The 25,690-nt window shown below is 37.0% G+C and overlaps 1 protein-coding gene across 1 annotated transcript in view; it reads left to right on the top strand.

Annotated features, from left to right (window-relative positions):
- The first annotated feature begins 505 nt into the window (after positions 1-505).
- Positions 506-25,690, top strand: part of aebp1b (AE binding protein 1b) — a 28,891-nt gene continuing 3,706 nt past the window's right edge. Inside the window, exons 1-21 of the mRNA XM_055167203.2 lie at positions 506-798; positions 5,828-5,899; positions 6,122-6,331; positions 9,953-10,234; positions 10,527-10,643; positions 10,720-10,809; positions 10,958-11,038; positions 12,805-12,870; positions 14,519-14,602; positions 15,943-16,017; positions 17,821-17,930; positions 19,146-19,285; positions 20,226-20,310; positions 20,461-20,605; positions 20,963-21,051; positions 21,505-21,628; positions 22,954-23,150; positions 23,271-23,450; positions 23,587-24,322; positions 24,495-24,634; positions 24,772-24,871. Of these exons, the coding sequence (XP_055023178.2) occupies positions 627-798; positions 5,828-5,899; positions 6,122-6,331; positions 9,953-10,234; positions 10,527-10,643; positions 10,720-10,809; positions 10,958-11,038; positions 12,805-12,870; positions 14,519-14,602; positions 15,943-16,017; positions 17,821-17,930; positions 19,146-19,285; positions 20,226-20,310; positions 20,461-20,605; positions 20,963-21,051; positions 21,505-21,628; positions 22,954-23,150; positions 23,271-23,450; positions 23,587-24,322; positions 24,495-24,634; positions 24,772-24,871 (3,295 nt within the window). The 5' untranslated portion in view covers positions 506-626. The remainder of the gene's footprint in view (positions 799-5,827; positions 5,900-6,121; positions 6,332-9,952; positions 10,235-10,526; positions 10,644-10,719; positions 10,810-10,957; positions 11,039-12,804; positions 12,871-14,518; positions 14,603-15,942; positions 16,018-17,820; positions 17,931-19,145; positions 19,286-20,225; positions 20,311-20,460; positions 20,606-20,962; positions 21,052-21,504; positions 21,629-22,953; positions 23,151-23,270; positions 23,451-23,586; positions 24,323-24,494; positions 24,635-24,771; positions 24,872-25,690) is intronic.

The following is a 25,690-nucleotide window of genomic DNA, read 5'->3' as shown; positions in this document are numbered from 1 at the left end:
GCAGCGCCTTTGAGTTGGATCTTGTCACACCTTATTGACTTCTTGGAGACTTTCAGCGAGTTGTCCGCAGTGAATGATACTCTGTTTACTCAGCTGACTGCATATCTGTTTCAGTACCAAAACAAAACTAAAGCACCAGCTCATCCATTATAAGCCCAGATCTCAAACTACTACTTCTTGGAACATGTTAGATCCAATAAATAACCCACTTCCTACCAGGAACCATTTACTCCATATATGGTTCTAGAATCAGCTTTATGATGCTTTTAGGATTTAAATAAGTTTTTAAAGGTTATTTAAATCAGCTTTTTGGTTTCTTGAAAATTATTTATTAAATAATGTAAGTTCTTCAAGTTAGTTTTTTATTAAGCTTTCTTTCTCCACGTAGCCCCTTCAGTTCTTTAGTACTGTTTTATTACACTCCTCCATAGCTCGTCATGTGTCTCTCCTCTGCTTCTTCTCACACCCCTGCTCTCTCTCTCTCTCTCTCTCTCTCTCTCTCTCTCTCTTACACACACACAGGCATTCTCGTTCTCCCCATCACCACTCACTGTCACTTCTCTCTCCTTCTAAACTTCCAGTCTGTGGATCTGTGGAGTATCATTTTCGGCCGTCAATACGGCACCATGAGGAACCAGGCAGCACTGTCTGTTTTCTGCCTGTCCCTGCTGGCTCACTGGTGGACGCACGTTGTTGGAGTGTCTGTAAATGGACTTAGATACCTGGATAAAGGAGACGGTGAAGCTGAGGTCAACTCCAGAACCCCAGAGCAGCATTTGGGGAACAACAAACAAGCAGGTACGAATGCTTTTGGGGTGGTTTGTCAAGTATATTTTTTGCAATTTGTGTAAATGCAGTTACGGTTCATGCAGATTATATGTCAGATAATGTACAAATAATTTAAATTAAGATGGTTCTTAAATCAGTGCAGTTCTTGTAGTTACATGAACAAGTTGTCAAAGTCGGTGACAGCTCCAGGAAAAGCAGCACGTTTAATATTCGCACCTGCGCTTGGAGAAGCCACGTCTGACAAGCCAACTCACTGAGGAAGAAAAAAGCTGATGAAAGAAAGATGAAAAACTATAACTGTACATGTTGTAGACAGACGTTCACCCTTTCGAAAGAACATGCCATGTAAAACTCTCATATTGCAACTCAGATATAGTGCAGCGGATGGGATTTAAGATTTAATTGCTACTGAGGTTTTTCTAGGGCTTGGAAAATATGGTTAATAGCAGGGTTTTGCATTTAATAACACAGCATTTCCAGCTGATGCAAGGACACTTATTCACTAATACACTCTGGATACCACTAAAATTGTTTGGAAATGGGAAAAGCAGACAACCATCCCATGTTTCAGTTACCATGTGAAGACTGTATTTACATTTCGTAGGTAGAAATTCAGTGTAATTTTTTTGAGTACTCCCTGTGTATTGGTTACAGGTTATATTTTGCCCATAATAAGACCGAATGCTTCACTATTTACACGTACGCAAGAGATTTTTGAAACCCCACGTACTTTGTACGCGTAGGTCGCACATGTACCTATGTTGCCCAGGAGACACATTGCATTTTGTTGCAATGCGCATGAGTCAGACGAGTCAAATAAACTATACTTTGCAAGCCTGTGCGTTCGACCGTGCACGTACGTTCGCTTACACATAAAAACAGACTACACTCCAGGCTTCTGATTACATTCCTGTAGCTCAACTGTCAAAGCATGGCTCCTGCAATGAGTTTTATGTCTTTGTGGGAAGATTTGAATAACATCGCCCAAATGAAAGAAGGCGTAACTTTTATTCCCGCTGTAGTATTTTTCCCGCCGCCACTATATTGGGGATCTGTGCTTTTGGAACTGATGTTCCAAATATGGTAGTGGGCGTACGCTTGAGGTATTTGGCCAATCATAATGCACTGGATAGCTGGCCAATCAGAGCACACCACACTTTTCAGAATGACGAGCATTCATTTTTTTTTACCTTAAACCATGTAAATACATTTTATTACACCAAATAGACAAAACAATGTGCTTTTTAGCAACATCATATGACCCCTTTAAAGTGCAAGTTTTTAAAAATTACGCCTTTTTCGTGTATAAACGTCAAAACGCGATTCTGTAAAAACAGTAACAACAATGGTGACCTACAGGACTTTTTTTATGCTACCCAAGATACTGAGTTTATTAACGCTTCACCAACAAAGTTTTAAAAAAATTGCCACTTTATAGTCCAGGGTCACTTGTAGTAATAAACTACTCATGTAAACAAAACTGCTTGATGGGTTTTTTTTTCGTTACATGATCTCACGGAAAGTTGTGTTATAGTCACGCAAAATTTGATCAATTTTTTTGTGCCACTTTCTTTTCTGTTTCATTTTATGTATGTCATTTTTATGTTTCTAATTTTTTTCTCTATTTTTAAATCATTGTTGCTTGGGGCTGGGGTTAGATTTGGGGTTTGAGTTATACTTTTATGTATTGGTTTCTACAAGTTTTTCTTCCGCTTTTAAAACTATTCTTGCGTGGAGTTGGGGTTAGAGTTGGGGTTTGGGTTAGGATGTCACAGAAAGTTATTCTAACCCCAACCCCAAGCGACAATGGTAAGAAAATAGGAAAAACAATACATAAAATGAAACGAAAAAGAAAGTCGTGCAACAAACATGAAAACTATTTATAGAAAGAAAAAAAGCTGAATTTCGTGCCATGGACACGAATAAATTGATCAAAGTTTGCGTGACTATAACATGACTTTCTGTGAGATCAGTCTGAATAAATTTTACTAAATTTTGCTAAATTTATCGTCGTGTATAAACGACAAAAATAATGCACACCCAAGGTGGTAATGTAGCATGACGCAAAGCAGAGTTACACTGGTGGTTATTTTAAGACATTTGACAGATCAGGTGTGCGTTTATGAATAAATTATGTATACCCTTGGAACATTTCTCAACCAAAATAAAGCATTCAACAGCCCCGTATTAATCACAATAATAAACAAATGTGTTAAAATGGACCCTGGACTATGTGTGTACTGATCTGGCTTGCATAATACAGTGTTTTAGTCATTTTCATGATTCATTATAAACGAGGATAATTTTTTTACAATGTTGTGGTGTGTATGTGATTTTTTTAAAGTGTTTTCACTGCAGTCCTTATCATGTTAATCTGCCCTAAGCCTATTTTTAGCAAATTAAAAAATAAAGAAGGCTTTATCTATCTGAACAGAATTACTCCGTTTTCAGACAATGTAGGTGAGGAACCTTAACCCAGAAAAATCCAATACTGTAGTAAGATGGATGTACCCCTGAAACAACATCAAGGTGTATTGTGAGTATTCTGCTGCGGCTTTAGTTTGAAGCTCTGGTAAACCAACTTTAAACACACCTGTGCACCAGCCCAGACTAAACCGCTGGTCTTAAAGATCATATGAGTTACTATTCTTGGAATGAATGTCAAGCTAAAAGGGGACAGATGTAGAAAACATCTTGATAAATACCATAGACCTTTGACTAAGCAGCAGCAGAAGGTCTGGTTTACATTGTAGCTTATTCTGGCCAAGAACAGCCCACTTAGAGAGAAAGATGTGGCGTTTGGAGGTTTATGTGTTCATGGGAAATAGATTATGTGAGGAATAATTGAAAATGAGCTGTTAAATTGTCTAAAAATAGGTAATGCACACCCAAGGTGGTAATGTGGCATCAAAACATAATGCATACCCATGGAACATTTCTCAACCAATCAAAATAAAGCATTCAACAGCCCCATGTTATAAATCACAAAAATGAACAAATGTGTTGTTCATATATAAAAGAGCTTGTTTTATCAGCATTTTAATTGTATGGGCTGATAAAAAACCTGTGTGCCTCTAGTCCCAAAAGTTGTGTAAAACCAGCCAATCAGATTAGAGCTTGCCAAATCAAGAAAGAAGTTTCCAGTTTTATGCATCAGATGGTTGCCTATAGATATTTGTACTGTATACTGAAAGGGTTTTCTCCAGAAAACAAGTGGAAAAGCTCTGCATTCATTTGAAAATAATTTTACCATTATGCATAATGGAAGAAACCTTCTAACTATTATAATTTGTTTTGTTGCCTATTAGTTAGTGCACATGATCTGATATGTTTAACCTTATGTGGGCAACATACGTTGATATCAAACTAGTGTCTTTGCTGTGTTATTTCCTTATAATTGGCAAAAAGGCCAAAAATCTCAAAGTCTCTGGTATTAAAACAACTCAGTTCCCAGCCTGTGGTGACTGACAGGTAAAGTTTAAGTAAATGGCTAAAGTAAACGTTTGCCAGATTGTACTAAGGCTCCTGGGGATTGGCATTGTGCTCCAGTTCTGTGTGGGTAATGATTTCACAGCAACAGGGAGGAATGTTGCCAAAACGTTTCCTAGCTGTCATGAAACTGCCCTTTTGAGACGGGACAGGGTGGGCTTCAAGTGCCAGAACGTCTGTGTCAACATAGAAAGACTTTAGAATGAACTAGAATGAACTTTAGTATAGGACTGTCTGTGTGTTTCGCTCTTTGTGTGCACTGTGGACTTTACCAATGTGAATATTATTACATATTTATCATTTGAGAACAAGATGATACATCATCAGCATATATGTGCTGAAATATATTTTGAAATATGTTTGCAAAAAATTTATTTTTCACTAATATATTTTTGACCATTATTTGTATATTTTGAAAGATATTTAAAAAAGAATTACCTTTTAAAGCATTTATATTAGCATCGCATTGGAAGAAACACTTGTTTGTTACAAACCTGTAAACATTACAGGTTTGAAAAGGTTACACTTAAATTTAAACTGCTCAACTGCAAAAATGTACTTATAATTTACATTTTATAAAAATGTTATAGTTGGAAAGATATATGTTTTGCTGTATTAGAACTGTATTTGTTGCCCATAAAATACATTTTAAAATGTATGTTAATATATGAAGGTTAAAACTAAATATATTTTCAAATTTAAAAATACATTTAATTAAGCTTTACTTTCTACAAAATGTATTTAGCACATATTTAAAACACATTTTTGGCCAAAGAAATGTATTTTTTGCCATATGGGAAGGGACAGAGGTTTCTACCCTAAATAGTGCACCTACTGCCATCTACTATTATCAAAGTCAACACTACTCCAAATAGCTTTTAACACATTCTAGTGTGTGTATGTATATATATATATATATATATATATATATATATATATATATATATATATATATATATATATATATATATATATATATATATATATATATATATATATATATATATATATATATATATATAGTTGTCTGGGCTCAATTCTCAGATGCTGATTCTTAGAATGGAAAATGTTAGGTAGCAGTGTAAAACATTTAAAGGGGACATATCATAAAAATCAGACTTTTTCCATACTTAAGTGCTATAATTGGGTCCCCAGTGCTTCTATCAACCTAAAAAATGTAAAAGAAAAGATCAACCCAGTAAATTAGTTTTGGTAAATAATTCTCTGCAAGCATGAAAAAATTGGTCATTGAAATGTAGCTTCCCTTGTGATGTCAGAAGGGGATAATACTGCCCCTATCCAACCACAGCACTGGCATTTAGTGTATAGATCAGTACATTTGCATTTAAAAGGACACACCCAAAAATGTTTTTGCTCATACATACAAAGTGTCAATTTTTACATATTACAATAAATTATCTATATGGTATTTTGAGCTTAAACTTCACATACGTACTCTGGGGACACCAAAGATTTATTTGACATCTTAAAAAAGTCTTGTGACATGTGACCCTTTAATAAAGTGGTAAAATAATTTATGTTTCTCTAGGCCTGCAAGTGGAAATCATTCCACCCTATGCAGAGATTGAAGTTGGCCAGCGTAAAGCATTGTTGTGCAGAGGTAAGGCAACAGCTTAACCTTATAGGTTCATTTAAAAAAGCTAAATAAAGTTTCATACTAATTTAAGTCCATTTAACAAACCAGAGTGCCATTGCATTTGAAAAACACCATCCGCAGTGTAACATAGATATAAGACAACAGAATTGCTGGACATGGATTTGTTGTTAAACTACTGTAGCTCAGATTAAGTGTTAATTCACACACATCTACTTTCTGTTTCAGCTGTTGGGGATGCAGAGGAGATTGAATGGTTTACTCCTAATGGTGAAAAGCTATTAAAAAATAATAAGAACTTTGAGGTGCACAAACATGGAAAATCCAGATCCACTATTATTGTTCTCAATGCCGATTCAAACAGTGCTGGGATATACACATGTGTGGCCAGAAACAGAGACACAGAATCACAAGCCACAGCCAAGCTTGAAATCCACTGTAAGTATTTACATTTATCTACTGCATTACTTACATATGATCCCAAATATTATGACAAGAATCGAAGTCTAGCCGGTACTGGAAAGATTCATGTGCTGAAACATTATGGGTTCAATGTTTTAAACTATCTAAATAAAAGTAACCCGAAATGTGACCTCTGCATTTAACCCATCCCAATAGTAGTGAACACAAACACAAGCTGCCAGAACAGCTATAACTGCAGTGCCTGGGGAGCATTGGGGGGCAGGTGCTCAAGGGCACCTCAAGCGCAACTTGCCGGCCGTGAGACTCAAAGCAGTGACCTTTAGGTTACAAGACTGACTATCTAACCATTAGGGCACGACTACCCCAATACTAAATACTAAACCACTAGATGCTTACTAAACCATTTAGTCGCTTTGTTAACTTCAAGCACACATTCGGTCTGCAGATTGAACTTGAATGAATCATGAAATTCTTGCCAGAGTGTTTGTAGTGTCATGTGTGTGGTGTGGCTTGACATGTCAAAATATGTGTTCGGAGTTTCATGTGTGTGCCTCGTCATGTCAAAATAAGTGTTCGTAGTGTCATGTGTGTGGCTCGTCATGTCAAAATATGTGTTTGTAGTGTCGTGTGTGGCTCGTCATGTCAAAATATGGGTTCAGAGTTTCATGTGTGTGGCTCGTCATGTCAAAATATGTGTTCGGAGTTTCATGTGTGTGGCTCGTCATGTCAAAATATGTGTTTGTAGTGTCGTGTGTGGCTCGTCATGTCAAAATATGTGTTTGTAGTGTCGTGTGTGGCTCGTCATGTCAAAATATGTGTCCGGAGTTTCATGTGTGTGCCTCGTCATGTCAAAATATGTGTTTGTAGTGTCGTGTGTGGCTCGTCATGTCAAAATATGTGTTCGGAGTTTCATGTGTGTGGCTCGTCATGTCAAAATATGGGTTCAGAGTTTCATGTGTGTGGCTCGTCATGTCAAAATATGTGTTTGTAGTGTCGTGTGTGGCTCGTCATGTCAAAATATGTGTTTGTAGTGTCGTGTGTGGCTCGTCATGTCAAAATATGTGTCCGGAGTTTCATGTGTGTGCCTCGTCATGTCAAAATATGTGTTTGTAGTGTCGTGTGTGGCTCGTCATGTCAAAATATGTGTTCGGAGTTTCATGTGTGTGCCTCGTCATGTCAAAATAAGTGTTTGTAGGGTCATGTGTGTGGCTCGTCATGTCAAAATATGTGTTTGTAGTGTCGTGTGTGGCTCGTCATGTCAAAATATGTGTCCGGAGTTTCATGTGTGTGCCTCGTCATGTCAAAATAAGTGTTCGTAGTGTCATGTGTGTGGCTCGTCATGTCAAAATATGTGTTTGTAGTGTCGTGTGTGGCTCGTCATGTCAAAATATGTGTTCGGAGTTTCATGTGTGTGGCTCGTCATGTCAAAATATGTGTTCGGAGTGTCATGTGTGTGGATCGTCATGTCAAAATATGTGTTCTGAGTGTGATGTATGTGGCATGTCATGTCAAAATAAGTGTTCGGTGCATCATGTGAACCTACAGTATGTGCATTGTGTCAAAATATGTGCCTGCTGCACACACATTGAAAGGGTTTATGATTAAAGAGACACTCTTGTTCACAAAATAAGACACTTAACACTAAACTCTGATAACACATGAGATTAAGCGAGTAACGCAAGCTTCTCTTTTATCATAAACCCCTTTGAAGCGTCTGCAGCAGCAGGCACGTATTTTGACATGACGTGTGATGCACATAGGTTCACATGATGCGCTGAATACAAATTTTGACATGACGAGCCACACACATGACAGGCTCCATACAGTACATGTTTTGACAAGCTTCGCATCGTGCACCCTTGAAAAAGAAGTCACTGGCCGCCACTGGGATGATCATATTTTTACGGGACACCATTATTGTTATTATTTGTGCTATTAAGCTATTGAATGCGATATATAATATGTTGTAAATTCAGAGGGTATTGTCAAAATGTAGCCCGACATCCTGGTAGACAAATTCCTCACTTGCTATTTTTATAACCTTAGTAAAGTCCAACAATTTTTGGTGGTCGTTTGTCAGTTATCCATTGAAAAACAGACTTTCTTGAGAATTGGTGTGGTTGTTTTTGAATCTCTTTAGTTTAAAGTCTATTTCTGCATTGTATCACATCAACAGCTCTAATCAGAAAAGCTTGGCAGGATGTTTGGAAAGACATGCTCTGTTTCCTGCATTTGTAATCTAATGAGAATGTTTATATGTGACAATCTGACCTCATTTTGTGTGCGTGTGAGCTGTGAAATACTCTTATGAGGGTGCATGACCTCATTTCATTGCCATTACTATTGGGCCTTTCGGGTATGGACTCAAACTATACTCCCGTCTCTTGTAAATCACGTTAAACTGAGGATGAACTGCAGTAAAGCTGCTTGTAGTTTGAACCGTGTTTTCTTGAGCTGATGATTAACACTCACTGATAATCCCAACAATATAGTTTGTGAATGTTTTTACTGCTGATTAATGTATGTAGTGTCAGTGAAGTGACATAAGTTCATATTTAAACTAAAACACAAAGTTACTCCCCACCTAGACATGTGAAAAGAAGACCAATTTTTATGCCAGCAAGCAATTTGGCGTTTAAGAGACACCTAATAGCCATCCAAACACGTCCCAGATGTCTAGTTTAAAACAAGCAAAATTTGGTCTGTCAGTGAAATTTTTGCAGATGTCTAACCATAGCACAATAATAAATGAAATAAAAAAATAAATAAATGGAACCAAACACATTGTAATAACTGTTGACTTCGCTTACATGATGCAATATCATATGTCCCACAAGTTGTTTTGGCAAAAACAAAATGTTTTACTCATAGACAGACTATATCCAGTCTACTTTATAGTTAACCTAGATGGTGAAATGATGCGAATTGCTTGCTGGGATGTATTTTCAGTATATATGAAGAGTTTCGTTGCAAAACGAGATAACCACCATTTTTTGAATTGTTTAGAAATCGCGTTTTTTGGTTGTGCATTCCAATTAATTTCAATGCAACTGCAGTTGGTTTGTTTTGATTTAAAACCTTCATAACTCAAAAAATACAGCTAAGTAGCACCATAAAACAAAATAATAACATGATAACATAATAATAAACATGTTTTGACAAAAATGTAAAAAAAATGGATTTATCTCGTTTTGCAACGAAACTCTTCATATATCAAATTCACAAGTGTGAAATATATAAATACACAAAAAGCTAAATATACAAGTGTTCTCAAGGATCCTTAGTTGCTTCAAATGCAAAATGTGTTTCAGTGTGTTTACAAGTACAAACTTATTAAATCTTCCTCCCATTCAGCTACCTTCTAAACAAAATCTACAAATCCTGACTCCCAGAAATTGTGTAAAGACTGCCAATAGAAAACAGGCATGAGACGTCTGTAAGTGCACAGTGGGCGGTCTGTAGACGTGACGTTTGCGGCTGAAACTAACCACAATGTAACCTTCAACTACCCTTTACCTAACCAGATGTGTGATTAGTCTAAGATTGTGGCGTAAACTAAACTACAGTCTTTTTTCTACTGTATTCTGAAATTTAACGTTGACTTCTGTCTATCCTTTTACCTTTTTGTCACTGTAGTCAAGAGAATACGTAGAGAATCAAAGAAAGAAGCAAGAGAAAAACGACAGAAAGAGCCAAAGCCCACCAAGAAACCCAAAGCTCCCAAGCCCACCAAGAAACCCAAGGGTGAAAAGAAGCCCAAAGGAGAGAAGGGTGGGAAGAAGAAAGGCAAGAAAAACAAAGAGGAGATCATTACCACCACCACTGTGGCACCCACAACCACTGTGCCCCCCACAACCACTTTGCCCCTTGAGTATGATGACTTTTATGATCCTGAACCTGACCAATACTGGGATGAAGGTTAGAAAACCATTTCTCTTTGAGACTGATCCAAACCAAGCAGCTCTGAGATGAATTCTGGCATGATTTAACAATAAATAAAAATAGAAAATATTTTAAACAATGGCACTAAATAAAACAATGACTATGCATCCATACAAACATTCTGTGCTGATACCAATATTCTGTATTTAGATTTTTACCTTTAAAAGAGACATATGCCATCCAATAATAACCTTTGATAACATGTTGGTTTAAAAAAACAGTACTTCTATTTTTGATCTCACTTACAATCACGTCTTGATGTCCATAGTATATACTGAGACAACAACGGCAAAATCCACAAAGCCTCCAACTGTGAAATCAACAGCATTCCCGACAGATTTTCCTCCTATTACGGACGATTACGCCCTACCTTATCCTGACTTAGGTGAGTTTGAATAAACAGCTTTAAGATAAATGAGCAATTATTTCCACCACTACAAGTTTTATGATTTTATTTGAAGATGATGACTACTGGAAGGTAGAAGAGCCTGTACCCACAACCCCTGCGACTTCTGCCCGTCACGGTGATGATGAATACTGGGATGCCAAATGTAAGGCCTCTATTATAATTCACTTTTGAGTAGAATTTAAAGTAGAAATTGAATGACATTTACTTTTACCACTTGTTCTCCCTTTTTTTTTCATTTTTAATTTCATCTATTTTGTAATGCAAACTAGTTTATCTTCTTTTGGCAACAGATGAAGTATCAGAAACCCTGCCTTTCCCTGATGGTAAAGAGATCAGCTCTACTGATGATGACTGGCTGGAAAGCACCATAGGTAAGTCATTCATTCAATGCCAAGCCTTAAAGGAATAGTCTACTCATTTTCAATATTAAAATATGTTATTACCTTAACTAAGAATTGTTGATACATCCCTCTATTATCTGTGTGCGTGCACGTAAGCGCTGGAGCGCGCTGCGACGCTTCGATAGCATTTAGCTTAGCCCCATTCATTCAATGGTACCATTTAGAGATAAAGTTAGAAGTGACCAAACACATCAACGTTTTTCCTATTTAAGACGAACATTTTGGATGACTTGGGGGTGAGTAAATTATCTGGAAAGTGGAGTAATCCTTTAAGGGGACCCGCGGTGTATGTAGACAAAAACATCTCATTCTAATGTAATAAAAACTATACAGTTACTTATGTAACGTCTTTTTACACCACTGATAATATTGTTATGTATATTATATTGCATTTCTGTCAAGAGATCCTCATAAAATGTACACACTGCACCTTTAAATCCTTTATAGATCTTATTTATTTCTCTGTTGTTTTACTTCTAGTAAAAACTGCTTTTTGCATTATGGTATAGTCAGTGCTTCATTTAACGTACTAGCTTGTAATTTAACTAGTCCATACAGTAGCTTGTAATTGTTAATTTAGTTTGAAAACATGTAAAAAAGCATGATGGTTGTTTTAATGGCTTATTGCACATCTCAGATGTGTTTTATAGATTTATTTGTCATTTGTAAGCCGCGAATTTAAACACCCTCTGAATTGGTGTTAACCAAATCAAATAATACTTTTTAACACAATATACACCCATCTTATTAAAGAAAATCCAACATGTCTGGTTGTTATAAAGAGCACCAACCCATAAGGACAGAAAATTAACAATTATTAAAGTTCTTCTACTGTAATTTTTGTGATTTAATAATGCAAAGCTTGACATGAGCATCAAACAACACCCAACAAAATTACATTCAATAACCGACGAAAGACAATAACTGAGTCCCAAATGACATACTACTACTATAGTACTATACTATACTATACTATAAATGGTTTTATAAACATTTATGGTTTTAAAGATATTTTTGGAGCATCTAAACCCACCCTTACCCTAAACCCAGCCACTTCTCAACCATATAAAACACAACATGCAAGTAAAAGTACAGGCACAGGTATTTATTGCATACGTTTACAAAAAAAACATCAGTATAGAAGTATTACAAACAATTTGCGTTGCAAACATTGCGAACTGAAGCCATATAAGATCACTTTAAATATAACCTGAACATTGGAGCATGATGCAATCTGCGATGAGAGCCAATAGCGCTTCACATTCATACTGTAGATGATGTAATGATGCACATGACATGAGACACACGAGAGCCAATATTTCACAATCAAACATGACGTATCATTGTATCTTCTGGCAGCAATTTTTGAATCAGTGTACACTAGATCCCAATACATGTCATCATTGCAAAATTATATTTATACGCATCTTTTGGTCGTTTTTGATGGAATAGACAAGGACCAAAACAATTGTATGAGTTGGAGGATAAGTTGACCATTCATGTATGCTCAACCTTCAAGTGTATGATTTTTAGTAGAGTAGTATCATCCCAAATACAACAACCTTTACAGCTTGGTGCATATCCTTCAGGTTAAAGCACTTTTGTGGTATAAAAAACAATTACATTCTGCTAAATTCTCATTTTTATGTTTCACAAATGAACATTGTGAAGTACATTTTTGGGGGTAAAGGTTCATTAAAGAATGCTGCATTTATTCATCATTTTGTCTTCTTTAGTCACAGAGGAGCCCGCCGTCCCTACATTTGATAGCAACTGGTATGAAGATTATGAATACGGACATGGTACAGTACTGTATATATTACTTTGATGCCTCATTATAAACGTAACATGAGAAAACATCCATGAGAAAAGTTTTGGCCTCTCTTTTGTCATAATCAGAGTTTAAACAATGGAACCTGTCATTTCTTCTCTGAAATAAACACTCAGGTGCCATTTTTAGCTCAAGCTTATCATTTAAAAAGCAAGTTCCCTGTAGATTACAAAGTGCTAAAGACAGATGGAAATGCATCTTTAAAAGAAACATTTATTGGGCAAAAGGAATCACATTTGTGTCTTGTATGTGTGTTTCCTCTCAAACATAACAACTAATGCTGGGTACACACCAAAATATTTTTTACATCTTATAAGATTTTCAAAATGTGATAGACCACAAACATGAGGATGAAAAATCCTTGATTTAACCGTTTTGCTCCTATAATGTGTGATGTGTCATGATGTCTCAAAGACAGCACACCACACACAAACAGATTTCCAACCAGAGTCTCGACTGTAAACACAGAAAATCTCACAAAATCTCACAAGACTTCAGAATAAGCAATGCGGATGATATGCAGGAAGACTGCTTCTGTCTTACATCCTCTCGCTTTCTGATTGGATATTGTTTTGTTTCCCGTGATAATCTCAAGAGCGTGCACACGTTTGTCCTTGGGGTTCCCCCCACACATCAGGATTTCTGATCATAAATATTAAACTTTTTATATTTACGATTCGTGATTGGGGTGGCTCCGATGTTCTTCCAATCAGGTTCGGACACTCTTAACACACCTCACACTAAGGGAAAATCTGATAAAATAATCTATAGAACCATCAAGATAATCCGGACATAGCTAAGATTGTCGGAAGGGAGGAAATCAGCCCAAAATCATCCAGATTATCTTATGTGTACTCAGCATTAACCGTACATGAATTGGCACTTATCAGAAAAGCTTGGCAGGACTTATTTCAAATAAAGAAAATCTTAGGCACAAGATTCAAGAAAATAATTTCTGTTTAAACTCCAGGAAACAAACACCACATGTTTTTGATTCTGCAGCTAAAGCCTATTTTATTAAATTTAAATTAGGTTTTTTATTTGCTGTCTGGCCAATATTGTTGCCTGGGGTCCACATGGATCCAAATATATTTTAATTTGATCTGATTGCATTCATTTCGGATCTACTTCAAATGTTTTCTTAAATATATTCAGTGGTGTCCAAATGTCTGGGACCACTATAGTTTTTTTCAGCAGAACATTTGAATATTTTGTATTTTTTTAACTTTTTCCAGATTTTGCTTTAATGGTGCAGACTTTACACGTTTTGCCAGCATGGTTTGAGAATGATCTTAAGCGTCTGAATCAGTGAAAGCATAGACATTTCTACACTGTAAAAAGTAAAAGTTGGTTCAACTTAAAAAAAATTACTTCAGCGCCTAAACATTGAAGTTCACTTTAAATGAATAGTATTTAAAAAATATTTTAGGCGTTACCAATTGAAGGAATTTTTTAGGTTGATCCAACTTTTACACTGTAGTGACAATCTTTTGTTTCACATTTTTAAAAATCCATTAGATTAGACAATTAGATTTTTAGACTTACATGTGTATAATGTTTAACACTGACTTTGTGTTTAGTACTGTCGCTTATACTGGCTTTTTGGATTTTGTCAACAGAAAAGAAGCTGGAAGAGAAAGAGAGAATAGACGAAGAGGAAAGAGAAAGAGAGAGAGAAAGAGAAAGAGGGACATCATATAAAGGTGTGTCTAACCTCACATCACATCTGTCTGGCCATGAGTAACCCAAACAAAATAAACTTGAATTTGGTTACATGCTGTTTTTGCCAATAACTTGTGAGATGTCTGATATTCCATCATGTAAGCAAAATCAACGGTGATGACAAGGTGTTTGGTTTCATTTATTTATTTATTTGACTTCATTTCTTTTTTAGACAGATATATAATTTTCACTGACAGCCTTGTTTTAGCCTAGACGTCTGGGCTGTGTTTGGACGGTTATTAGACGACTTTTAAATGCAAAATTGCTTCTTCCGTTCCACATTCAAATTCAAACCATCTGCAATACAAATGTTCATGTGGTTTGTTCTATAACACAGACGGTTTTATATACCACATTTAGCACAAAAAGTCGTGAGGTTGACTTCGTATCAGTTTTGTCTCTTTCAGCTGCCCGACATGAATTTAACTTTACTTAGTTCAGTTGTGGAAAATTGCTTTTGACAGTCATTTATTTAAAAATTGTAAACTCCATTCCCGTAAACTACAGCGGCCTCGATTCAGATTATATTAGGAGTGTCTTGTTCCAGACCGGCAGAACAGTATTCTTGCACTTATCTAAGCTTGCGGAAAAACTTGAACTGATTTGATAAACAGGATTTTCTGTGACGGGACACATAAGCCAAAAAGACAGGGATCAGAGTGGGACAGAGATCAAAGAAACGATTTTTGAAAAACACTTTGGAAAAGGGAGTCGGGCCGACTACCAAAACAAACTTGTAGCCAATCATCAATAATGGGGCGTGTCTACTAACCAACATCGTTGCCTGGGTTGTGTATGTGTGGGGCGGATCTATCAAGAGAAGGTCCAGATTCTATTGGGTAGGGGTGTGTTTGTTTAGGTGATTTCAAATGTCAACATTGGCTTTCAGAGATCATGCACCCCACCTTTAACATAACTTGCTATTTACAATAAATGACTTGCACTCCAGTTTGTAGAGACAAACTGAAATTACATTCTTTCTGCAAGTCAACATCTATAGGTCTTTTATACTGTAAATAAGCCAAAGCATCATAAAGAGTTAAAAATGTGAAGATTGTATTTTTGTAAATTCACTTAATTTGATTGATCTGTACCAGGTTTTTTTTTTGTCAGCCGAACCCCCTTGACCTAAATTCTGAAGTATTGTGAATAGTTTATTATATTTGCTAAAAGTTAAGCAAGAATCCAGGTTCAAAATATTTGGTGTTGAATGTTTCACCTCAGACTGGAATAACACTAATACCTCAATAATCAAGACTTCCTGAATATAAATGTTTAGTTAAAATGTTAAAGTTTATGTGTAATAATTTGCTTTCTTTAGAGCCCAAGTGGCGTGAGGAAGAGGAGAAAGAAGCAGAAAGGATAAAGAAACCACGCGTGTACAAAGACCCCAAGAGTGAGTGATGTTCAAGCACTGTTTTGTTCCCATACTGAGAGCGTATGATAAATAAATAAATATGCTGTACTACAAACTAAAATGAATTTTATTTCAGATTGCCATGTTAGCCTTGTTTGATATGTAGAGCATCTGGTTATTTAATAAAAAAAATCATCATGTCATACTTAGTCAAAACATTCAAACTTATATAACAGTCCTTGGGTAACAGAATATCAATGCTTTCCCTTGTCCTTATTCAGTTCTGGCTGCAGAAAAGCCCAAATATGTTCCTTAAAGCAAAGCCAAGACAATCACTTGAGCATAAAACACTTTATTTGTGTAGACTCTTAAATATCAAGCAAACATGACAGTATCTTGATAAGGCAAATGAAGTTAAACTGAATAGTAGACCGTAACTCAAGTATTTTTTGTTTAAAGACCTTTGCTGTTTTTAAATAACTGCAGGTGTCGAATTCGACCAAATCCATGCGTCAATTCCACAGCTGGTTTCTTTCAAAGGAAACTCGCAGAAATTCCAAATGTCCTCCTTGTTCATGAAACAGATGCATACATGTGATCTTACTTCTTCATGCACATTACTCTGAGACAAAACAAGCAGTAGAAAAGAGTTTTAATGAAAAAATACAGGTCATTACTATTTTTTTGTAACTAAACAGCAAAAATAATTTATAAAAATGTTTAAATCATGCTGACATGACCTTTTTACATTTTAATAAGAATAATAAAACTACTGCAGCTTAAAGGGATAGTTCGGCCAAAAACGATATTAAACCCATGATTTACTCACCCCCAAGCTGTCCAAGTTGCATATGTCCATCGTTTTTCAGACAAACACATTTTCGGATATTTTAGAAAATATTTTAGATCTTTCTGTTGATTAAATGTAATGTTACGGGGTCCAGCAATAGTCCACGACCTTCAAGTCCAAAAAAAGTGCGTCCATCCTTCACAAATTAAATCCAAACGGCTCCAGGATGATAAACAAAGGTCTTCTGCGGGTAATCCGTGCGGTGTTGTTGTAGAAATATCCATATTTAAAATATTATTAACGTTATAAACTACCTTCCGGTAGCGCCGCCATCTTAGACTCAGGAGAGAGTATTAGCGTAGTGTACGCACTTTTCTTAGTGACGTATGACAAATTCGGAGGGCGGGGGGACAGAGCAGCAACAGAGAAACCTCTGTATGCTGCGTAAGCGCTCATCCTGAATGCGGATGAATCTAAGATGGCGGCGCTACCGGAAGGTAGTTAATTACGTTAATACAATTTTAAATATGGATATTTCTACAACAACACCGCACGGATTACCCTCAGAAGACCTTTGTTTATCATCCTGGAGCCGTTCGGATTTAATTTGTGAAGGATGGACGCACTTTTTTTGGACTTGAAGGTCGTGGACTATTGCTGGACCCCGTAACATTACATTTAATCAAAAGAAAGATCTAAAATATTTTCTAAAATATCCGAAAATGTGTTTGTCTGAAAAACGATGGACATATGCAACTCGGACAGCTTGGGGGTGATAAATCATGGGTTTAATATCGTTTTTGGCCGAACTATCCCTTTAAGAGATTTTGACATTGGGTCAAACAGGGACAAACCCAGCTGCTGGGTTAAATTAACCCTGAAAATCTTTATATTTGATCCAACAATGGCCCAATTTTGTTTTAAAGCAACCCAGCTTACATTAAATGACAACCCAGCAGGTTGGATGTATTGGCAAGTTTAACAGTAAAAACAAAAGTAGGTCTCCTTCATTAACTTTACATTTCTATTTTGTTTTGTTATGTCTCTGGCAGTATGTCCTCCTTTGGGGATGGAGTCTCATCGCATTGACAATGACCAGCTGCTGACTTCATCTGTTTACCAACTTCGCTTTGGGCCAAGCAGAGCTCGTCTTAATATTCAGGTATGTCATTATTAATCTCACTATAAAAATGTATTAAATTGAAACATTATGGGATATTTTTCCGTTAATTCAGAACATTTAAGTAGTTTTTACAAACATACCTTACAAAAACAATACTGGTGTGCATCTTGAGACAAAACTATGGCACTGATTAGGGCTGGGTATCGATTCAGATGTTTCAAATTAATTCGATTTCGATTCACAAGCTATCAAATCGATTAGATTCCCAATTCTCAATTCGATTTTCGATTCCAATTCTCAGCCCATTTTTTATGCTCGATTCAACTCAATGAATATAGATATAATACAAATACTATATTTATAAAAAAAAACAGTGAACTTAAGTTTACAAGGGTAATTAATAAAAAGAAATTAAGAGCCACAAACCTGTATATTAAACTCTTTTATTTTAGGTACACTTGGGTACATTAATACAGAACCCATCTCTAATTTTTAAATGCATACAATTATGTTAAATACAATACAATTTTGATGCAAGATGAAAAATGTATGCTGAAAAAGTCAGAACAGTCTAGTGGAGAAGATTAGATTAATGTTAATCTTACGTTCAATATTTTCGGTAATAAATGTGAAAAAAAAAAAACGATTCGTGGCCTTTGAGAATCGATTTTGAACCACGTTAAAAAAAAAACGATTAATCGAAAAATAATTTGTTTTGCCCAGCCCTAGCACTGATACAGTATATGTTAAGATATGTCAGTGCAAGATTTTTTTATTTTTTATTAAGACAACTCAAACATGCATTTAAGTCTGGGACTAGGATCAGCCCTGTCTGGGAAACCGCCCTGAAGAGATGTGGGCATGCTTGTTAAAGAAAGAGCTCACCAAGAAATATATATTAGCCTATATTTTACACACCCTCAAGCCATCCTAGGTCACGGTGTATAGCTTTCTTCTTTCAGCCAAACACAGTCTGGGTTATATTAAATAATATCCTGCCTTTTAAAGCTCCAAAAAGCCATCTATCAACAACTACTCAATACAGGTATTAAATGTCTTCTAAGGTGAAGCCATAGGGTTTGTAAGGTTGGGTCATAGGTCAGCCTTACAACTAAAAAGATGATTTAATATATAACTCCAAAAGTGTTTGGCTGACAGGAGAAAGTCATATACACCTACAGTAAGATGGCTTGAGGATAAATAAAATATGGGCTGTTTTTTATTATGGGGTGAACTATTGCTTTAATCTAACAGGCGTCTGGAAATGAAGATGATTTGAATGGTGGGGCGTGGTGTGCTAATGCAGAAGATAAGATCCATTGGATTGAACTGGACGCTCGGACGCTGACGGAGTTCACGGGGGTCATCACTCAGGGTCGAGACGACCCTATAGAGTAAGACAAAAATATGTGTTCCTTTGATGCTTAAAGTCCCCCTGTGCTAAAAAATCAAATATTTATGGTTGTTTATATGTCTATGTGTTTTTTTCAATATGCTTTAAGACAAACCATATGCAAATTCATCATTCATCACCATTGCTTAGTGTCCATAAAATTTGAGTTTTCCAAAGTCCACAATCTGAGATCGCTTCGGTTTCCTATGTCCCAAAAAGAGTGAAGGCGGGGACTAATTTGCATATTCATAGATCTGCGTATACTAAATGAGCAAGGGTTTAGAGTTAAATTTAAGCTGTTACATTTAAGCATGAAGAAATTACTGTCATACAAACAACTATACATATTCTATTATGATGCTTAAAGTAGAGATTTAAAGGTGCAGTGTGTAATTTTTAAAAGGATCTCTTGACAGAAATGCAAAATAATATACAAAGCTATATTATCAGGGGTGTATAAAGACCTTTCACAATGAACTGTTATGTGTTTATTACCTTATAATGAGATGTTTTTATCTACATACACAGAGGGTCCCCTTACATGGAAGTCGCCATTTTGTGCCGCCATGTTTCTACAGTAGCCCTTAACGGACAAACTTTTTTTACTAAGTTGTTTCCGATGATGACCTGTTTGTCCAATGGTGGCTACAGTAGCTTCTCTATGTGTTTTAAAAGCGAGGGGTGAGCAGTGGACTGAGCCGTTGGTTGCAATTCACAACCTCACCACTAGATGCTGCCAAAATTGACACACTGTACCTTTAAATGATTAAATTACAGACTACAGGGAGATCAAAAGTAAAAAAACTTTTTTCTGCACTATTGTCAGGGAAGAAAATTTTATTGACAAGAAAGTTTATTGCATTTTATTGAAGAAACCAATGCACTGAATTCTTGCTTGTGTTTACAGTCTAAGCATTTTCTGTATTTTTTCAATCTTTCAGGAGTGATTATGTGTCTTCATATCATGTGGCTTTTAGTAACGACAGTAGAGAGTGGACCGTTCTTGATGATGGATATGCCGAATGGGTTGGTTGCCAGATTCACGCACAGAAGGCTTCTTGTGCAACAAAAAAAACCAAAATATTATCACATCACTTTATTTCTCTGTATTGTTAAAAGGTAACAATTTACTGACAATAATTTTTTTGTCTTTTTTTCTTTGCTCTCTATGGTTAGTTGTTCTTTGCTAACTCAGATAAAAGCACTCCAGTATTGTCTCAGTTTATGGAGCCGGTTGCGGCACGTTATATCCGCATCTTGCCGCAGAGCTGGAACGGCACCATGTGTATGAGAATGGAGGTTTTGGGCTGCCCTGTACCAGGTGAGAAACTGAATTTAAAATGTAGGCGATAGTTTACCAAGAAATGTAAATTTACTTACCCTCAGGACAGATTTTTTTAAACAGTTAAGATTTGAGCTGAAATTACAGTCCTTGGTGATTCATAAAATGCAAACGTTTTTGAGATTATAAAAGCAGATACAGGCAATATGAATTTAATGTTCCCGCTCAGCCAAGACCGTCTGCCTAATGTTATAGATTACTGGTAATAATGTTTGTACAACGTTCAGTTTCTTGCACGTTTTGCTTCATAAGACCTCAATATATCATCATTTTGTGCCTGGTTGGGGGGATTTGGTTTCTATATTTCTCAATATTGTGCATTTGCTCTTCACTCAGATTCTCTGAGCCAATACCAAAGTCAGAATGAGGTGACGCCCCGAGATGACCTGGACTATACATATCACAACTACCTTGACATGGAGAAGGTAAGAACAGATGCCTGTAATATAAACACATGATGAACGGCAGGACCATAAACTGAAATAAAATGTTAATTTAAACATTACTGAAGAAAATATATGTTGAGCTTCCCCATGCAAAACATATTCAAAATTCTGATGTTAAAAAGATGCTACAAAAGGTTCTTCACAGCAATGCCATCAAGGAACCTTTTTTGTCTCTCCAAAGAACCAGTCAAAAAACTTTTATCCACCATAAAGACCCCTTTGTGAACAGAAAGGTTCTTAGGATTTTAAAGTTTGTTAAGGGAACTTGCAGCCAAAATGGTTCTTCTATGACATTTCTATTTGTAATTTGTATATGATTATATGTGGTAGCAAAATTTTTCAGGGTGGTTGCTAGATGTGGTTTCTGTACTCAGATGGACATTTCATGGACAACTGTAAACATATCAACTGTTTTTTCTTATGTTGTGACAGCTGATGAAATCTGTCTCTGATGAGTGTCCCAACATCACCAGATTCTACAGTCTGGGCAAGAGCTTTAAAGGTCATGAGATTTACGCTATGGAGATAACTGATAACCCTGGGAAGCATGAAACAGGTAAGAAGCATTCAAATAAGTTTAGGAGACAAAATATTATTGCCAGTTTCAATTATATACCTGCACAGGCAAAAGATCTGGGCCTGTATTCATGAAACATCTTTGTGTATGCTTGTTGCAATGGTGTGTTTGGAATATAAACTAAAGCTCAGCTTTGAGAAGAATTTAAAGATTTAAAGTTCAAATATAAAAAGTTTGGAGGCCGGTCATTTGCCGTCCAGGGACCAAAACCGTGGAACGCACTTGCAGCACACCTACGAAGCATCACTGTGCTGAGTGTTTTTAAATCGCAGTTGAAAACGCATTTATTCATACAAGCTTTTATCACATAGCCTCTGTTTCGAATGCTATATAACGTATACAGGAAAGTGCTAAGTTAAGCCAATGTTGGTTGACTCTCCAGGGGATGAAAAAAAACCCTAGGAGAAAAACCCTGTGGGAAAACTCCTAGGAGGAGAAAAATCCTTGAAAGAGATATATATCTATATCTATATATATATCTATATGACAGTAGATCAGTGGTGTGATGACCTTCACAGCAGCAGGAACTGGGTCTGTTTGTCTCATTGTCCTCGGGGTCGAGGACAAGACAGGGACAGAGAACCAGAATACTATTAGCGTAGGGGCCGTTCGTATGTAATGAAAGTGTCATACGGCATTGTGGTTTAAAATCCGCTCGGTTCCAGACAGGCTACTATTGCGGCATTAGTATATTACCCAGATGAGTTATGTGAATGCTTTGTTCTGGATGCATTTATATGCATTTTTGTTTATTTAAAGCAACACTATGTAGTTTTTTTACCTTTAAATAATGTCTCTAAAATTATTTCAGTGATAGAACAACTTTTAACTGGACAAATTGTACTGTTGCTCCAACCTGAGCAGCCTCCTAGCTGCTACAAGCACACTCTGAAAGTGGCGGTGGAGGGTAGAGCACACAGCCCCGCCCCTCCCCCTGCCTGCAGAAGAGTGTCTGATACCAGGCACTGTTGCGCTTTTCAACCACATGGGGGAGCCGTAAGTCATTTTTACATGGAAACTACATAGTGTTGCTTTAACTAAAACCCAGATTCCCTGATATGCTCAAAAGTTTGCCTTTTTCCCAAATTATTTTGTCCAATGAATACCTTAAGAGTTTAGTGTTTTGTACCTACACCTCATATTTCAATCTAACCAGAGGGGTCATTAAAAGCAAATACTGTACAAATCCCCCATCTTCTGGGCACTAATGTATCTCAGTTTAACCGAAATGTATCCTAATTCAACCAAAAGGACGTGAGCATGTTCTACCCAATGTTTAATACAATGTTATCATGTCCCCTCAGGAGAGCCAGAGTTCAGATACACAGCGGGTTTTCATGGGAATGAAGTTCTGGGTCGAGAGCTTCTTCTGATGCTCATGCAGTACCTGTGTAAAGAGTATAAAGACGGTAACCCTCGAGTACGCCACCTGGTGGATGAGACCAGAATTCATCTGGTGCCCTCCGTCAATCCTGATGGCCATGAGAAAGCTTTTGAGAAGGTGGGTTCTTATGCATTTATACAGTACAAAGCATAAAATGCTTAAAATCCCATGTAAAGCATCAAAATTTGCTTTGCTTTGTTTGTGACATTTACAAATGTAGTTTGTTGTCTTGTACAGGGTTCAGAGTTGGGCAGTTGGACTTTAGGGCACTGGACTGAAGATGGCCATGACGTCTTCCAGAACTTTCCAGACCTTAATAACATCCTCTGGGATGCACAGGATGCTGGCATGGTGCCCAAACTAACACCAAATCACCATGTGCCCGTCCCTGAAGGTTATCTGGCAGGCAATGGATCCGTAAGTAAAGAAATACTACTGTTTTATTGTAGCATGGTAATGTTATTGCTTGTATACAACAGTTCAAGAGTTAGGCCAACTAACTAGACGAGTACTTTAACTGTTGCATTATATTCGTGTTGCACGACTTATTCAGATTGCAGTTGAGACTCTTGCCCTCATCACCTGGATGGAAAGCCACCCATTCGTGCTTGGTGCCAACCTGCAGGGTGGTGAGAGACTGGTCACATACCCCTTTGACATGCGCCGCCTAACCAAGGAGTCTGAGGAGAAAGAGAAAAAGCTGAACTCTAGATCAAACAGACGTAAACGACAATACGAGGAAGAGGAAGAAGAACCAAACCCTTACCTTCACATCGGTTACCATCAGGAAGGCTACGGCAGCCCTCGGGAAAGCAGCCCTTATCATCAAGAGAACTATGGGTATCATCACGAAAGTTATGGGTACCACCATGAGAATCAAGGTTATCGTGAGGAGAACCAAGGGTATTACGAGGAGAATCGGGGGTATCACGAGGAGAATCGGGGGTATCACGAGGAGAATCGGGGGTATCATGAGGAGAATCGGGGTTATCCCGAGGAGAATCAGGGATATCACGAGGAGAATCAGGGGTACCACCACTCTGAAGGCTACCAGGAGGGATCTCAAGAAAGATATCCAGAGGGCTATAGGGAGGGATATGGAGACGCTGAACCAGAGGAGGAGATCAGGGTCATCGAGGATCAGTCTTTGTTCCGCTGGTTGGCCATATCTTACGCCTCTACACACCGGACCATGACTCATACCCATCAGGGAGGTTGCCATACTAGTAATGACCCAACAGGTGGGATGGGAATTGTCAACCGTGCCAAGTGGAAGCCCATCCCAGGAAGTGAGCATTCATTAAACTGAGGCTTTGTTCAAATATATGTTTAAAATCTTAATCGCTTGGATGTGCATGAAATCTGATGCCTATGACATCATGAAGTGTGATTTATATGATTAATTTTGTGACCTTATCAGCTGATTTATTTTTAAAGCTGTTCCTGTCTCTTCTTTAATAGGTATGAATGATTTCAGCTACCTACATACAAACTGTTTCGAGCTGTCGGTTTTCCTGGGCTGTGATAAGTTTCCACATCAGAGCGAGCTTTTGAGAGAGTGGGAATATAACAGAGAGGCTCTGCTAACCTTCATGACTCAGGTGAGCCAAGACCGAAAGACATTACAGGACAGGATACGCAGCAACTTTTCAATAGCCATTAATAAAGAAAGATTTACAGATCTGACCCAATATCACAAGCTCTGAATGCTTCACATTAACCACTGATCTTTTCTCAGGTGCATCGGGGAATTAAGGGCGTTGTGAGGGATAAAGAGGGAAATCCTATTCCCAATGCCACAGTGTCTGTGGAGGAAATTAATCATGATGTCAGGACAGGTGAGACGTCTTCTGTATTTCTCAAATACCTCCACAATGTTGACAGGTCAATTTTGTTAGCATATAAATGTAGCTGTAAATATAGTTTTTAGACCTTTAAGGGGGACATTTCACAAGACTTTTTTAAGATGTCAAAAAAAGTTGTTGGTGTCCCCAGAGTATGTCTGTGAAGTTCTAGCTCAACATACCATATATATAATTTATTATAGCATGTTAAAATTGCCACTTTGTAGGTTTGAGCAAAATGTGCTGTTTTGTGCGTGTCCTTTAAAATGCAAATTAATTGATCTCTGCACTTAATGGCAGTGCTGCGGTTGGATAGTGCAGATTAAGGGGCGGTATTACTATAATAAGATCACAAGGGGAGCCAAATTTCAATGAGTTATTTTTTCACATGCTTGCAGAGAATGGTTTACCAAAACTAAGTTAATGGGTTGTTTTATCAAATTTTCTAGGTTGATAAAAGCACTGGAGACCCAATTATAGCACTTAAACATGGAAAAAGTCAGATTTTCATGATATGTACCCTTTAGAAACATCCGAATTTAGATTAAAAGGGGCACTCCACTTTATTTGAATTTTTTAGGTCCCCTAGAGGTAAACTTTTAATTTTTACCATTTGGAAATTCATTCAGCTGATTTCCGGGTCTGGCGCTACCACTTTTAGCATAGCTTAGCATAATTCATTGAATCTGATTAGACCATTAGCATCACCCTCAAAATAAAAGTTTTGATATTTTTCCTATTTAACATTCGACTCTTCTGTAGTAACATCATGTACTAAGACCAAAGGAAAATTAAAAGTTGTGATATGTCTAG

The sequence above is a fragment of the Misgurnus anguillicaudatus genome, chromosome 5 (assembly GCF_027580225.2).
Source record: "Misgurnus anguillicaudatus chromosome 5, ASM2758022v2, whole genome shotgun sequence".
NCBI classification, from domain to species: domain Eukaryota; kingdom Metazoa; phylum Chordata; class Actinopteri; order Cypriniformes; family Cobitidae; genus Misgurnus; species Misgurnus anguillicaudatus.
The sequence above is the reverse complement of the archived record's forward strand: the minus strand, read 5'-3'. Positions and strand labels throughout refer to the sequence as shown.